This window comes from Hyaena hyaena, unplaced genomic scaffold (assembly GCF_003009895.1).
Source record: "Hyaena hyaena isolate Hyena2069 unplaced genomic scaffold, ASM300989v1 scaffold_167, whole genome shotgun sequence".
NCBI classification, from domain to species: domain Eukaryota; kingdom Metazoa; phylum Chordata; class Mammalia; order Carnivora; family Hyaenidae; genus Hyaena; species Hyaena hyaena.
Window position 1 is genome coordinate 599,791 of NW_024080798.1, and position 16,962 is coordinate 616,752.

The 16,962-nt window shown below is 42.5% G+C and overlaps 1 protein-coding gene across 4 annotated transcripts in view; it reads right to left on the bottom strand.

Annotated features, from left to right (window-relative positions):
* The window catches only part of ADAMTS9 (ADAM metallopeptidase with thrombospondin type 1 motif 9), a 164,812-nt gene that overhangs the window by 39,946 nt on the left and 107,904 nt on the right, over positions 1-16,962 (bottom strand). For 3 of the 4 annotated variants that reach the window (XM_039240054.1, XM_039240056.1, XM_039240053.1), the window contains one exon: positions 5,521-5,688. The exons of the other annotated variant lie outside the window; for it this stretch is intronic. In XM_039240054.1, the coding sequence (XP_039095985.1) occupies positions 5,521-5,688 (168 nt within the window). The remainder of the gene's footprint in view (positions 1-5,520; positions 5,689-16,962) is intronic. 4 annotated transcript variants of the gene reach the window in all.

Genomic DNA, 16,962 nt, shown 5'->3' on the forward strand with positions numbered 1-16,962 from the left:
TGTTTGGGTTTAATTGTATTAATTGGATTGAATGAGTTTGTGACCCAGAAGGAACCAGACTTTTAAAGTCATTGTGTCCTGGGTGGAACAGGAGGGCCCCTGAAGACAAGAAATGGTCTTGTCTACAGAGCAGGACCATTTAATGCTCACGGGAGCTACATGTATAATATTTCCCATTGATTACCCTGGAAATGAGTGAACTGTAACTTGGGAGTGTCATCCCACAAATGACAGAAATGTTCTAACAGCATCATCATCGACCACAGGCAATGGCAACTAAATACCCTACCACGATTTGAATTTGGGGCCTTAAACAGAAAAGAGCACATTTCCAGAATGGTGTATTGAAATTGAAAGAAAGACAAAGAACAATTAGGTAAATGAATTTGAGCAGGGCATAGGGCTGATAGATATTCAAAGTCTCATCATGTTTTAATAACCTAAAGAAAAAGGACAAAACGTTAAAGACTTTTGAGTGTTGACTATTCAGTCTCTAAGTGAATGAAACCTCTTTTTGATGCTATTGTTATTGAGCAAATTACTTATGGTTCAACGAAGGCAAGGTATTAAGAGCCCTAAGAATTCAATACTAAAAAAAAAAAAAAAAATCACTTCCTACAGTGTTCAATAAGTTTTCAAAAGGCAAAGACATAGGGAAGTTCAATTATATAATATTGTAGTGTGGCTTCTGATTTTTATAATGTCAAAGCCAGGTGTGAAATTAAAAAACAACAACAATAACAAAGTTTTGACACATGAGGTATGAGCTCTGCCTTTCTGAATACCGCACATATGGTCATCTTTGTTTCAAGCGAAGTCCGCTGCGTCAGAGTGAGTCTCTGTGTTCAACTTTTCTTCCTGCTCTGTCTCAAGGGGGATAACTATTTGCATCCAGAGCCAGTCAGGCTTGCTTGGCGATTTCTGAGAGATCTGTATGGAAACCCCATGAATAAAAGACCTCTGCATGACCCTGGAGGTGGTGAGGGAGGTGTGCGCACATGTGTGTGCTTAATGCTTCCTGTTCCATTCGGTACATGTTTTAGTTAGTTTGCAGGGGGGAAAGGCTGTGCAGTCTCTCTCTGCCGTCATTCCTGCACAGAAAGAGCAGGTTTGAAAGTAGGTGATTTTAGTTCCAAACGACTGAGCTGGGAGCTATGTTTCCTCTCTCTGCTCTGTCCTGTGCAAGGCTAGCAAGTGTGCAGACCTCACCAACTTGCAGGGAGAACCTGACACTTATTTCCGCAGATAAAAAGAATCTGTGTGCACCTTCTGATGTGTGCGGAATCGTATATACTTGAAAACTGGAAAGTATTTTACATACTTTCTTCCAGAATTCATAAAGTAATTCTTCCAGAATTACTGCTGGAATTATGGCGGTGACGTTATTTAGAGGAGAGACTAGCTTGAGAAAGAACTCTCGGAACCAACTTGAATACATAACAGTCCCAATGATAATAGCAACCTTTTACTAAGTACTTACTATGTTCTAGGTTCTGTACTAGGGTTTTTCAACCTAAGAATTCTTCCTTGTTGTGAGTTGTTTTATCCACTGTAGGACGTTTAGCGGCACCTGTGGACTCTACGCACCAGATGCTGGTCGTATTCCCTGCCCCCACCAAGCTGTGACAACCCGTACTATCTCCAGAAATTTCCAAATGTCCCCAGAGTACAAAATCACCTCTAGTTGAGGACTTAGCTTCATGCCAAGCATGGCTCACATCCTTATACTTCCTAATAAACCTTTTAGGGAGATCTTGCACAAATACGGCAAATAACAGAGATAATCACTCCAACTCCAGCAAAAACAAAATGAAAAAGCAGCCAAAGTAAATTCTGCCCCAGGCAATATACCATGGCTACTGTGGGTTAGAATTTGCCTTCCAGTTTTAAAATATGGAGCTAATATGATGCAGTCTTTTGTACTACGTCAGCAAGAGTGTGGGTGAGAAGCCTGTATTCCAACAATTCACCATCAGTGCTTACAGTTCAAATACAAACAAAATAATGGAGAGCTCAAAGCACTAAAGTGACTCTCTTTCTTTTCATCACTGACTGTGTGCATATGGTTTTCTTGGTGTCTCAAAGGACACAAGCTACGCATTTGCTGTGTTTCTGCATCAAGCACTTGCAAAATACTTTAGAATCAAACACCATAACCAAGCTGCTCTTGTTGTAATTACAAAAGTCCTCACCAAAAATGGCTGGTGGAATCATAATGCAACTTGCCAGTCTCCCTTTGGCATTAGCAGCGAAGGGCCTTTAAAAATTAGTTATTTCCCTTAACCTAAGACATCACTGATTGCAAGACAAAGCATAATGTTTTGTATCGCCACAAAAAAGGGCTATTTTAATTAAATCAAGGCATTCCATCAGTTGTAGACCCATTCTGAGAACAGAGAGGTTAAAGTGTGAAAGACACATGCATCTCAGGACTGATGAATGACTCTGACTGAGTGAATTCATGATTGAGGAGTGATGATGAAGTGTTACTTTTATTCTAATCTGCTCATTTATTCTTTTTATTTCTGATCTTCATTTTTTAAAAGCCTTTCTATAAGAATAGGACAGATCAAACAATTTTTACTCTGGAATGCTTCTATTTCGTGGGACTACAGAGCCTTCATGTTTATCAAACTGAATCAAGAATTCGATGATGATTTTTGTCTTAAAATTCCGTGTGCATCCCTCATCTCTTGATCAAAAGCATCTACACAAATTGAACATGAACTTGTAAAAAAATGCCTTACAATTTTAGTGAGGATGTTTTCCAATAAAAGCCTTCCTTTTATTGGAAAATTTTCCTTGACAAATTCAAGATTTTCAAAAGATGTAGAAATGAAACATTCCACTTTACATCTCAAAGCACCAATTTTGAGGGTGAGGCTATGAAATTAACACAGCATACCAGTTTCCAATCCCAATATTCTATACATCTTATCATCATCAGACATTTCGACATGGTGAGAAATTGCACTCATTCTTCCTCCTACCTTGAACGAGAGATGACTAGAATAGAGCTACCAGCAGAAAACAGAAGAACCAGATATAAAATCTTCCAAACATTGTTGCAAATGGATAATCATTACTCATGCTTCAGTATCCCTGCCTTAGGGACATTTCTGTTGACCACTGGATCATTAGGAAGCCAATAATCTTTAACCATGCAGATCGTCTTTCTCCATCAACCACTGCGTCTGATTATTTTCAGGTATACTTCTAAATTGCACAAATCAGATTGTACTCATGCAACACCCTGTCTCGCCTGCTTGCATAATTCATTTCTACAAATCAGATCAGGGCATTTCAAAGCTGGCCACAGACCATTACATAACCGTGTTTACTTGCATTTTTCTCCAAAGGTGACTAGACTTTCCTAAGCAATCATTTTGAACAGGTGCAGTCTTTTCTGGGGAGGCAGTCTGATAATCCTATTACCTTATGTTAAAAAAAAACCCACAGGGTTCAAACCTAATCATCCCAGCTCTGTTAGCACTTTTGGACTTCCCAAAAAGATCACAGAATACAGGGCTAAAACTCACTCTGTGTTTACCAATAAAGAGGGAAAAATTCTTTTAATCGTCTCTATATTGAATACATTGGCCTATAAAATGAGCATCATCTCCACATTCTAAACTTAATATTCAGGGCATGATGCAAATAGATAAGTAGAGGCCAAGCATCATAAAGAAAAGCAACAGAGCATGAAAGTCTACAAGAGGAGAAGCTAATTAGTGCAATATCTTAAATAATGTTAGCTGCAGGCTTTTACATGAATTGAATAGCTCCCCAAATAAAAGGGCTGGAAGTTATAGACGACTCAGTCCCTTAGACAAACCATTAAAGACGACCAATATGAACGGCTGCCTTGAAATCTGATCCCTTAGGGAAGCCAGAGGAGGAACTAGCTCTGGTTGGGCACCGATGCTTTGATTGTTGAATTAAAACAAAAACACAAACACACATGATCATTACGATAAGGGCCTTGAGAAGGACAAGGCTACACTTCTAGGGAGTGACACAGGTCATGTTTTACATTTCTGTGAAGAGGCTATGGTGGGGGCAGGGGGCATGTGGGGTGATGATGACAGCCCAGAGCGTTTAAGAAAAATTCATATCGTTGGAGGAACTTTCCATTTCCTCCATCGAACTGGAGGATTCCCAGCTCTTCCCCATGTTAACACAGCTGTCCAAAGCTTCTTTGAGGCTTTAGGGAATCAAGATTTGAAAGAACCAAATCTAAAAGGTGCCAACCTTGAGCCTACTTTTCTATTGATTCTTAGAAGCCTCACCATGATTCTCCACTGCATAAGGGAACTACAAATTCAGTAAAACTTCACTGAGGTAAATCAATGAGGGGGAAGACCAGAGTTACATACAGAATATATGAAACTGCACCTAATTATTTTTTAAAGTTTATTTATTTATTTTGAGAGAGAGAGAGAGACAGAGACAGAGACAGAGGAGGAGAGAGAGAATCCCAAGCAGCCTCCACCCTGTCAGTGAGGAACCCGATGTGGGGCTAGAACTCATGAACCATGAGATTGTGACCTGAGCCTAAGTCTAACATTTAATCGGCTGAGCCACCCAGGCAGCCCTGTACCTTGTTACTTTTAAGTAACCACCTTCAGCCAAGCTGAGAAAATGTACAAGTGTAGAGTAAAGAGATCAGCTTCAAGGATAACGTGTGAGAGACTTTAGTTCACACATCAATTGTTTACAGGTAAATAGAAGCTTCCAAAGTTCTTTCTTGAATCCAACAGGGAAACTCTCTTACCCAGCTCCTGACTAGATCATGAAATGTTTAGAATTAGCAGTTTGACTATAGTTTCTTGGGTACTTACCCCTTCCCCATCCGATACATGCATCACATTCATTCAAACAGAATATTACTCTTGAGAGCCTCTTAGATTTAAGACCTCTGAATTAAGTACCTGGCATTCATTATTGCATTAAATCCTCATAAGAGCTATAGGAAGGCTCAGGAAGGTTAAACAGATCACTCAAGGTCACAGAGCTAGCAAATGAGAGAGAACTTCTGTCTCCCACCTCTGTTGTATGCAGGCAAAAGAGCAGAGAAGTATTCGCTACTACTTTACACTGACAGCCCTCTCTTTAAGAACCTCAGAGGTAAATTCAGACCCAGTTCCTGCCAGGTGACCAGAGTCAAGCTTCCTGTAATCTGAGTTAGTGTTTTTTTTTAAGTGGGGAATGATGATAAGAAAGCCATCAGCGAAGTATTAAAGGGCCACTCCATGCTAGATGTCTGGTGTTGACGTCTACTCCTACTTAGAATGAATTCTCACAACCATCCAATTGTAGGTATCATCCAAGGCAGGAGGGTGGAATCCACTTGCCTGGGTCCCCCAGGGAACAGCTATCCTGACATTAAAAGTTGTCCCTCCCCGTCCCCAAGCTCCCCTCTGAAAAACCACACCTGTGCAGAGAAACACAACCGACACACTGGTGTCAGCCCTGTGGCCCGAGGTAAGGGAGCGGTGGTAGAGGAGAAGCATTGCTCACCTGACTCCAGGCGCCAGCTTTCCATCTGGGGCATCTTCCTCCTCTGCACTTTCTGTGCCCATTTGGCTTAGCAAGGTGTTTACAGTAATCACTTTCTAAATGGCTTCCATCTTTTGCCAAGCAGTAAACATTTCGTTGTTTATGCCCTCGACCACAAGAGACAGAACACTGAAATATAAAGCAATGGCAAGGTTGTTGTTGTTTTTTTTTTTAAATCACATGGAGTTTGATAAAAACCTGTGTCGTGAGATGTTAAGATCATACCTAACCTGAGTCACCATCCCCCCAGTTTTCCAACGCCATTTAAGGTAATATCTCCAGGCTCTACATGGCAAGAAGACAGCATTAGGGGAAGAAAAAAATGTCCGTAGCATTTCAGCAGCAATCCTGCATAGTATTTTGGGTTCCTTCAAGAGTGGGGGTAAACTCTGACAATTGTGGCCAAAAAACAAGGCCAATGAACCTGAAATTACCATGAAACTCTGATTTTAAAAGTCTTCCTGTGAATTAGAAAGGATTCCTTTTGCACATCTCACGTTATGCAAGATCAAGGTATGTCTTCCACAAAATGCGTTGTGATTCACTGATTTGGATAAACGTGCATTTCCAAAACACGACTGTGTCCACTTTCCCAGTTAAATGATTTAAGGAAACTCTTCTACCATTTTTCAGAGGATAAACTCTCATTTACCCAGCCCGTTGGGAAGAAGGTGAAAAAGCCACGTTAGAAACCGAAAGGTAAGCTAGCAGGTAAGTCTATGCCAGTTCTGGGAGGGAGGCATTACCTTTCAACTTGGATCTGCAAGTTCACTGAACTGTTTTAAATGTGACCTTGTCTGACCACATCTAAGAAACTTGACTTTGATTTCAGATTAGGTTTCTCAGAAAGATTTAGGAATCAAAGTGCCCATGGAGTCAGGACAAAAATGTGATATGACAGCTTCTTGGGGAATAGGCAAAAGGCTGGCCCCAGTGAGTGCACTGAGATATTCGACGTCCATTGCCTCATTAGCGATTACAGAAGTCATTACCACTTGGATCATAAGCTTGCTGGCTCCGGTTTTCAAGACACATTACTTCCCAATATAACGTTCTTGACTTTTAGAGGGAAACGAGTTTAAGAATGAAGAACAAAATGTGAAACTGCAAGGGAAATAGATTTCAAGTGTCATTTCCTTCTGTTCAGTATTTCGTACTTCCCTCACTAACTTAGTGATTTTGTTAACTTAAATTACCAAAGTGCCCTTTTATGCCTCATAGATAAATAGCATCATGTAAAACATGTAGCTTAGTATTAATTCAACCACTATTACCAAGCATGTTCGAAGTTATATCATTCATAAATGTGCCAGACATCTTTCTCTAGTAAACATAAATCATTATAGAGATTTCAATAGTGGCTAATAGGTTATTTTGAAACAGGTATATTAATAGGTTTGGCTCTGACTTTTTGCTTTAGGAAATGGAAACACTGTTGGTTTCCTTTGAGCGTCACCTTATGAGAGTATTATGATTTGGAGTCGTCATTCTGGAAATCTTAATAGAGCATACAGTGGGGAAGAAAGGAGCCCAAGTTGAATATTCAGACCAAAGCAAAAATACCCATCTTTCAACTTACGGTGCTTTGATATACATAAACACTTGGGACATAATTCTGGAAGGTTTTTAAAATAAAGCTCCTAGAAATATTCCTACAAACCAATGGTCTAATGACTTGCATACAACGTAATTTCTACTGTTAGTGACTAATCTTAATACTTAGAAACTTTCCTTTGACAGATAAATAACAAAGGAGCATGACTGGAATTTGGGATGAGAGCCTTTGTGTTTATTCAACAAACATGGGAGCAACTACTAAGTTTCAAAAATTATGCATAGGGCTGGAAAAATAGTGATGAACAAAGTTGATTACTCGCCACCCTCACGGAGTTTACAGGCCAATGTTAATCAAAACACTGCAATGTTGATGAAAACAAATGCATGCTTGTTAGCAGAGATGAGTGCTCTGAAGTGCTCTGAAGGCTGCCAAGATTGCAAGAGGCACCGTAAGGCTTCCCCCAGGGCCAGACCATGCAGAGCTCACAGGTCATAATAATACATTTGGATTTGGAAAATCACAGACAAGTTTTAAATCAGGGCAAAACATGGTCTGATTTTTGCTTCAGAATTTCTACCCTGACTACTTAGAGGACAATGGGTGGGAACACAGCACGAATGGAAATCGTTAAACTGCTCAGAAGAGTTATTCCACTGGTCCAGGTGAGAGGTGATGATGATTCTAAATAGGGTGCAGAGTATTGGGGTGGGGGGAGTCAGCGGACTTAAGACATTTTTTTAAGGTAGAAATGATAGTTTCTGGTGGGCCAGCTATGGGGTGCAGGGGAGAAGGCAGACTCAGGAGGGACTCCCAGGTTGGCAGTAGATAGTGATGACATTTACAGGGAGGGACAACAGCCCTGGGAGTCAAGGATGTATTTATCTGTAGGAAAAAGATTGAACTTGAAAGATATGGATTCATGGGTGGGAAAATGCGCTTAATGAAGAGAAACAGGCATAACGGTCAGGAGATGAACATGGGTGAACTTAAAACAAATGCACCTATAGGGATAATCTTTTCAATATACAAAGAGTCCAAGCAACCTGTCCTTTATTATGAAGGGAGGAAAAAGAGAATTGATGAAAATATGAATTCAGTAATCTGCACGGCATTGAAGGGTCAGTCTAAAAGTAGACAGCAACCTACAGAGGCAGCACAGTATAAGACTAATATGCAATATCTATATTGCTCTAAGACTATATATGCAATATCTCATTTAATCATCCTAATAACCATAGAGATAGGTACTGTTATTGGAGATAACTAGTGTTTCCAAACTAATGTAAGTAACCACAGTGCTTTCTGTATACCTCCCCCCCCCCCCACGATTCCAACACAGATGGATAGACATCCATTGACAACAATGACAAGGCAAACAGTTAAATTATCCAACAACGTCACTGATACTACTTCACCTGAGGGATCACTGGTGCAACCACCATCTCTTGCCCATGAAGTGAAAATGGATGAAGTAGTTTCCAAATACGATGCCTGAAAAATCTTGTTAACGTGTAGATTAGCTACATCCCACCCATTCCTACATGCATTTTTCTTATCTGGGGATTTGAATGCAACCAACTTGGAAAAAAAATGTGATACTTTGGCATGACTCACTACACATATTATTTGCCTAAAATGAAGATCTAAAAGTGATAAGGAAATTCTCAGGGTAACTAATCATAAAATACACTTTTCACTTCATGCTTTCTAACTTACTGATGAAGAAAAGCAGCTGTTTATGGAAACTTTCACATCTAACAGGTTCATTAGTGGGTCTATTATGATTTCTCTACAGAAGTTGTCATTTTGATAATCAGATAAACACAGGTTTCAGGTCTTCTAGTCTGATGGAAATTTCCATCGCATCATTTCCAGTCTTTTTCCAGGCACTGACTTTGCATCAAAGTGCATCACTGAGATTTAATAGTAAAGTTCAGTGCATTACCCACTAAGTGCTATCTGTTGGCTACATGTCTGAGGATTCTTGCTCTGGAGAATGTTTAAGTCCTTAAACGTGCAGCAGATATAGCCTCCTAAAATGCCAGTTGGAGTCTGATGTTTGTTCCTCTGGAGAAAAAACTCATGTTTAAGAAACGACTCATGTCTCCCCAGCTTTGGACAACATTCCCCAACAATTATATAATCTCTGCTTGTGACTTAGAAATATCAAGGTTGGGTGGCACCTGGGCGGCTCAGTCCGTTTAGCATCCGACTTCGGCTCAGGTCATGATCTCGTGATTTTTGAGTTTGAGCTCCGCTTTGGGCTCTGTGCTGACAGTTCAGAGCCTGGAGCCTGCTTCATATTCTGTCTCCCTCTCTTTCTGCCCCTCCCCAACTTGCACTCTATCTCTCTTTCTCTCAAAAATAAATAAAGACATAAAAGAATTTTTTTTAAAAAAAGAAAGAAACATTAAGGTCAGGCATCCCAAATGCCTAGGCTTTGGGGCTTTTGTTTCTGTGAGGCCATTCAAAGGGGATGTTTAACGTGGAACTTTGTTCAGCCGCTGCCTTAACACGTTCTACTCTACAGCTAGGGTATAAGAGTTTGACATCCTTGCATTTCAACTCATCTGGTAGAAACAATGTCTTCAAGGCATGGGCAGCCTGCTCATAATCTCTACTTTGGCCTTGCTCTCTCTCAGTGGTAGTGCTAGTTTCGGTGCCAATTAGGGTCGGGCGTGCCTCCGCTGGCATTTGGGATGCCCTCCTTCTGTCTTTCACTTACATGGAGGTGTGTGGTCTCTCAGACATCAAGAAGCCAGCAAACAACCCCAGTGTGTCTGCCAGGGTAAGAAGTGCTGAGGACCTAGAGAGAGGGAGATTCCTGTGTTGCAGAGGTGGCTGTGAACCTGAACGTCCATATAAAGATGAAGGAGTACATGTAATTGGTAAGGACACCATAAGGATCTAAGAAGGATAAGAAATGAGGCTGGAGGTCAGGGGTGCACACAGAATCTGGCCAGATGTAAGCCTCTCGATGGGGCTGGAAGATGCTGGGGCTTAGAGGAAGCATGAGAGGGGCTGAGGAATAGACCAAGACTGCCTAGTTATAGCAGATGCTCACTATATAGGGGTTAACGGATGGTCTAGGAGAACAGCCCTCGCAGAATTCGGGCACTGCTCTGTATATCTAGCTGATTTCCAATTCTAAGGGATCTAGAAAACATGAGAAACATGTTTATTACTTTCTTCATAACATCTTTAGGACCCTGGGAAGGAAGACAGTTATATTGCAAATACACAGTCACATAAACAAGACACTTATATTGCAAATACATAGTCATATAAACAGAAGCATGAGTGATGGAGGATGCTGATCAACTAGCCCATATTTCCAACCACAGGACTGGTTGCCGACAGGCAAGGAAGAGCTGAAAGGCCGGGAGGAAGGACATAGACTGCAAGCCATTACCAAGTGAAGTCACGATTCTCCTGATGGAAGGATTTTGGCCAATCAGGTAGCAAACCGTCACTCTGAGACAGGTGAACAGAGTTCGGTTTTGAGGCAGGACCCTGTACTAATCGTTACGTGCCTTTCCCTTGTGATTCCATAAGATGTGAAAGTAACATCTAAATCCCTCCGTTTAAAAAATGTCCCATTGTATCTTTTACTAACAACAAGCTCTTTCTGATTCTAGTCTCACATGGACTTGTTTAACAAAACACAAAGTCAAACCTCACCTGCAGAGTATATACAGTCAGAAAGGACGTGAAGCTCACACCCAAGGTTCAGACCTGTCTTTGCCAGTTACGGGGAGGCATGAAGCACATACGCAGAAGCAGGACACCAGTGGGAAAGGTAACACTGGCCTGCGTACGCTGTTCCCAGGGAAGCCAGAATGTGAGCACAAGGATCTAGACTCAGGGATCAGAGTTTCACACCCGGCTCAGTGTGAGGCCTGGAAAACCATTGCCGCAGAGGAAAAAGAAAGTAGCTGCCACTCACATGTGTTTATATACTGCCTTCCACACTGTAGCAGCCAGCAAATAATCGCGGGAATGAATGGACACGCGAAATCTGCAGGCATCACAGAAGTGTGCTATAAACTAAATGTCATGTTTTCCTAAATGTCACAAAGAAAGAACCACCCAGAATGTGACCCACAGTGTGAATGCTGAACTGATTTGGCACAAGTTATTTAGATGCAAAAAGGCCACCCCAGGACCCCTCTTTCAGTTGGAGCAGAACTATTAGAAATCACACCAGCTACCTTTTATTGAACTCATCGCTGTGAATGGAAAACTGGGCTGAAGGACACTGGCTTCTGTCATTTAATCCCAACAGCAACCGTGTGACTCAGACACTATGAGGATTCCTTTTTTTACAGATTAAGAGAAACAAAGAGGTGATAGCATTTGCCTGAGGGGACGGGGGGGGGGGGGTGGGGTGGGGGGGGGACACAAAGCCATGAAGCAGCAGAGTTAGCCTTCAGATAGGTCCCGCTCCAGAACCACCACTTTCTTCCTGAAGCTATACTGAAGGAAGGGACTGGTTAGAAAAACAAAGGTGCTCACCTCTGCTTACCTAAGGCAACAACCAGGAGCAAGGACCTCAAAGGAAGGTCTCTTGAGACTATTTTACAAGCCTCTGATTCCTTAGTTGCTCAGGGAAACAGTACCTGTACAGTGTTAGTATTTCTGACTTTATTACTTTTTTTGTAACATCTTTAGGACCCTGGGAAGAAAGATGTTTATAGTGCAAATATACAATCACATAAGTAAATGGCCAGATTTCTGTTGGACTGAAGCCACACCCTGGTTTTCTCTTGGCCATTTGTCAGGGGTTACTCACCCTTTGGGGCCTGCCTGATGTCACAGGGTGAACGATTATTTCCGTTCCCTGATGAATAGATCTTTGCGTGGCCATGAATGGAAATGGAGGCCTGCCAGTTCACCGAGGACTAATCTCTCAAATGTCTGAGCGGTAAGGCGTCTCGAAGATTATCCAGTCCATCTATTTGGCTTATAAATTTAACACACGAGAAAAGGAGACATGCCATGCTCGCAGTGACAAAGCAAGGAAGGAGCAAATGGGCGCCTAGGATATGAGTTCCCGTACCCGGCAAAGAACACTGTCACCGCAGGGATTTGTAGCCAAGTACTAGTGTTCTTCGTGCTCTTCAGCAACATGGCCAACCAGTCTTCCTGATGCTTTCTATTCTACGTCAGTCACGCTCACAAGGAGCTAGCATGACAAACAGGGACCAGCAAGGGAGGCATAGATCCTGCCACCTCTGGCTCTGATGGACAGCGGGCACTGATATGAATAAGAGTGAGTGTAACAAACTCCTGTGTGAAGCCACAAGCTGAGAACAAGTTCCAAGGGGTGGACGTGCACGGGTGCGGGCATGGGAATCACAAGCTCGTCTCCACCTGGTTCTAAAATGCAACATTTCAGGGTGAAGACTTTGGAAATCAGGCCATGCGGGACTGGCAGGCCGTCTGCCATTTTACCTCGGTGCCACCTGGGGCAAATGCCTTAACCTCTCTGAGCTCTGATGTGCTCTCTGTGAAATGGGGACCACAGCACAGTCAACGTTCAACAGAGTTATGCTACATGCATACAGACGGGGCTCCTGGGACTTCAGCCGCACGGTGTCAAAAACGATGCACGTTCACTATCATTACTACCATTCTTTTTTTTTAAATTTTTTGAATGTTTAGTTTTGAAGGAGAGAGAGAGACAGAGCATGAGCAGGGGAGGAGCAGAGAGAAAGGGAGACACAGACTCCAACATGGGCTGCAGGCTCTAAGCTGTCAGCACAGAGTCCGACTCAAGACTTGAACTCACAAACCGTGAGATCATGATCTGAGCTGAAGTTGATGCTAACCGACTGAGCCACCCAGCTGCCCCCATTACCACTATTTCTATTCAGCAGTCTTTTAGACTATCCCCCAACATGTGGTTAACAAGGTAAGTATTTTCTTTTAAGTGGATGTCAACTAATGGAGTCTAAAATAAACGTTCTAACACAGGCATTGCTGAGGGAAGGAGGGACTTAGGCAACATCTCACCCATGTGAATGGGCAAAGAGTTTTCCTTTCCAAAGGTCACAGAGCAATCCACAGAGCAGACATAAATGTCGAAGATTCCTCCTCTTCTGCAGTGCCCTTTTCACTTTTATCGACTGTTATTAATATGGTCTCTCTGACCATGGAAGACAGGAAGATGAGTAAGAAAAAGACCCCACATCTGAATGCCACATCTTTCTTCTACTCCACCATTTCTTGCCCATACTTATTACCTCAAAAACTACTTATGTTTCTCATTTGCTTCTTGTTATGTTATTTCTTTAATGTCTAGAGACACAGAATCCACACCAGTGATCACCATTATTGCACACCCATTCACCCACTTCCCTGCTCTGTTCACCTCTGCCGTGGCAGTGGTCACAATTATTTGTTAATGGGTGGGTGTGCACACAGTTAGGGCTTCTCACAACACATGAATGGCTCTGGTCGGGGGGCACAGGGGAACCCACATGACTGAGGAGGGAGAGAAAGCTTTGCCAGGAAACAAGGGCTGTGACTTCAGGGCGTAAAGCCAATGCTGACAGGCCTGCCTGATGGCTGTTTATGTCCAGGACCACCATGGCACTTATTACCATGAAAAGGAGCCGAGAAAGCATGAGATTGGCAGGGAACACCATGGAAGAAAGCAGATGTGCGAGTCACGGTCATCCCAGCCGGATGGGGCAGGAGGCCATCCTTCCATCCCCATCGCCCCCAACACCGCCAGCCTTTGCAGCACGACAAAGGTCTAAGACTGTGGGAGAAAAGGAACTAAAATTCACATGTCAACTCTTGGAGCCCATTTGAAGGCTGCTCTCAATACTACAGCCACGTAGGTGGCCCTAGAGATGGCTCACAAGGGAGACGGGAGGGCACAGCCAATAAGTGGACACAGTAAGAAGGGTTTGTGCCCTCTACTTCCCATTACCCCCAAGAATTATGAAGTACATGGCTCTTCAGCTACCTCCTCCTAACCTCTTAATGTAACAACATCTTATTAGGGGGGGAAAAGAAATATTCACATTAAATAGAACAGCATGTGAAATTAGCTACATGAGTTATGAAACCCAAATTGAGGTTCTTTTTGTTCTGCCAGAATGTAAATATTACGGTTTTCCTTCCCATCAAGACAAAGAACAAACAACCAACAAAATCTTCAAAAGCTGCATTTTCTCATGGCCACACCCAGGAGTGCCCCCAGGAAGGTGAGGCATATTACACGCCCAGCCTCTGTCGTCCCTACCATACCCCCTTTTGACTCCCCATTTCTAAGCACACTGACTAATTTTATACAACTTCTTTTGCCTTTCAAGGTTGGAGGTGATGATTATTTGTAATCTGACGTCAGCAGAATAATGATACTGGCATCTTTCAGGAAAGAGGTGGGGATGGAGGAAGGACCCATGCCCTGTGCTTGCCCCAGGATTATTCATGAAGGCAGTCTGGACGACAGGGGGAGAGGAGGTGAGATATGTGTGCCAGGTCTCCGCTGTTGCAAAGGTAAGTGAAGAAGTGTCTGAGTGATTGCTGGCAAAGCTACGGCTGAGGGAACCATGACCAGAATTTCTTGGCACTCTGCAGGCAGACTGTGACCGAGGTTACCTGGAGATGTCATTCTGCTAGAATATGACAATGCTCAGGAACACCCACACATGACTCATTCTACAGGACAGTCAGGAACAGACCTGGCAAGCTGAAGTCACCTTTGGGAATGCTTCTATAGAAAAGCAACCCATGTGGGTCGTCTCTGGACTTCCACTTCCCTAACTGATGTCCAGCCCTTAAACTTCTTCCTCCTCCCAAAGAACTAGGCTATCTGCCCTTCAGTCATTTACGAGACACCAGGACCAAGTTCATCTAATTGCCTCTTCCCATCTTGCTTTCTCTGTGTATTGGGACCTTCCTCCATTGGCGTGGCATGAAAGGAACATCTTTACATGCCAACATGTCCAACATCTTATACTGAAAAACTTAAAACTTTTTTTGTGTGTGGGGTGGTGTAGTTTATATAATCAGTTTGCTTTTGGGTGGACATCAATCAATACCACCCAAAAACTGAGATGTGCATACATATTTGAGTCTGCATCCAGAGAAACACATCTAAGTAGGAAGGAAAAAAGGTCATCTTAACTGTTGTGGAATTACATGCTTATCCCCCAACTTTGCATTGCTCTATTGGTTCAGATCGGACCGAGCTGCTGTTAACAGGCACTATATGTCCGTGTTGCTTTTCTCGCTTCTCCTCCTGCTTACCAATAGGTCAAGAAATGGCTCCAAAGCACCATTATGAAAGGATCAGATAAGAGAAATAAAAACCAGCTACAATGTAAATGGCTATTACATGAAAGATGTGGCATGTGAAGTGGCTAACATCAGGTCGATGGTTATATGTGAATTTAAATCATTCCTAAAGTACGCTGAGATTTACTCAAATGGAAATCCAAGGGTTGAGTCAAAGAGGGTGGTAGGTATGAGTTTGGTTTTGGAATCATTCAGACCTGGTTTGATCAGTACTATCTCTTCCTTTGTGATATTATGCAAGATGCTTAACCATGGCAACCATCTCTTTCCAGTTCTGCTCAACAAAAGCATGAGACAAGGGTGAATAAGCATCTCAAGCTTAACATGTCCAAAGCATAAGCCCTGGTCTGCCTCCACAAACCACTCCTTCCTATATTTCTCCCCATCTCAGTCAATGGAAATTTCATCCAACTTCTGCTTATTCTCTGCCCAATATTTGGCGTCATTCCACCTCCTCTCTTTCTCTCATATCCTATATCCACACTCTCAGCTAACCCTTAGGTACTACCTTAAAAATACATCAGAATTCCACCAATTCTTACCACTTCTACTGTGAACATCTGAGCCACTCACTCATGGTCTTCTCCCATCTGACTTACTGCCAAGGTTTCCTAATGTTCTCCCTGCTTCCACCTTTTCCCTCCAGTAGCTTCCTCTAAATTCAGAAGTCAGAATCTGTTTTTTTAAGCAAATTCATATTCCCACTCAACTCCTGCCCACACAATGGTTTCCTACCTGACTGAGTATAAGCAAAAATCATTCCAATAGCTTAACCCTTCCTTCACCATCCCATGATTTACTTCTATGTTATATTCCCTCAATCTCATCACTAATTTCATATCCTACCACCCACCACCTCCTATCTAGCCAGACTTGCATCCTTGCTATTGCTAAGATGTGCCTGGAATACACCTGTCTCTAGGTCTTAACCCAGAATACTCTTCTAGATATCCGCATGGCTTACTTTTGTATTTTCCCGTATCTCTGTTTAAATCTCACCTTCTTAATGGTTACCTGCCTGACCTCCTTAAATGTCCAGCTCCCATCTTCTCTTCCAAGTTATTTTCTACCCCTCTTCTCTAAGAATTTTTGTCTGTTTTGTCTACTTCTATATCCCCAGTAGCTAGAGAAGTCCCTGGCTTATAACATCTGATTCTCAGTTTGGGCTCAGGTCTTGATCTCATGTCCCACATCTGTCAGCATGGAGCCTGCTTGGGATTCTCTGCCTCCTCTTCTCTCCCCATTGCGCTCTCTCTTTATAAATAAATAAACTCACCCCCCCCCAAAATAACTAAATACTGCACAGGGAACACTTAAAAGGAAGGTTATGTGAGAATGTCACACAAGACAAACAGCAAATGGCAGAAGCTAGGAACTCAGAATGCTACTCTGTCCTGCAAGGGCAAGACTATTGTTGAAAGTTGGGTCGAAGCCATTGAGACCATCTTGTACTCCGAGAGTCACATCATGTTGTTTCTCATCCCCAAAGATGTCACCTCAGAATGATACTTTTCCCATATGGGGAAAATGTA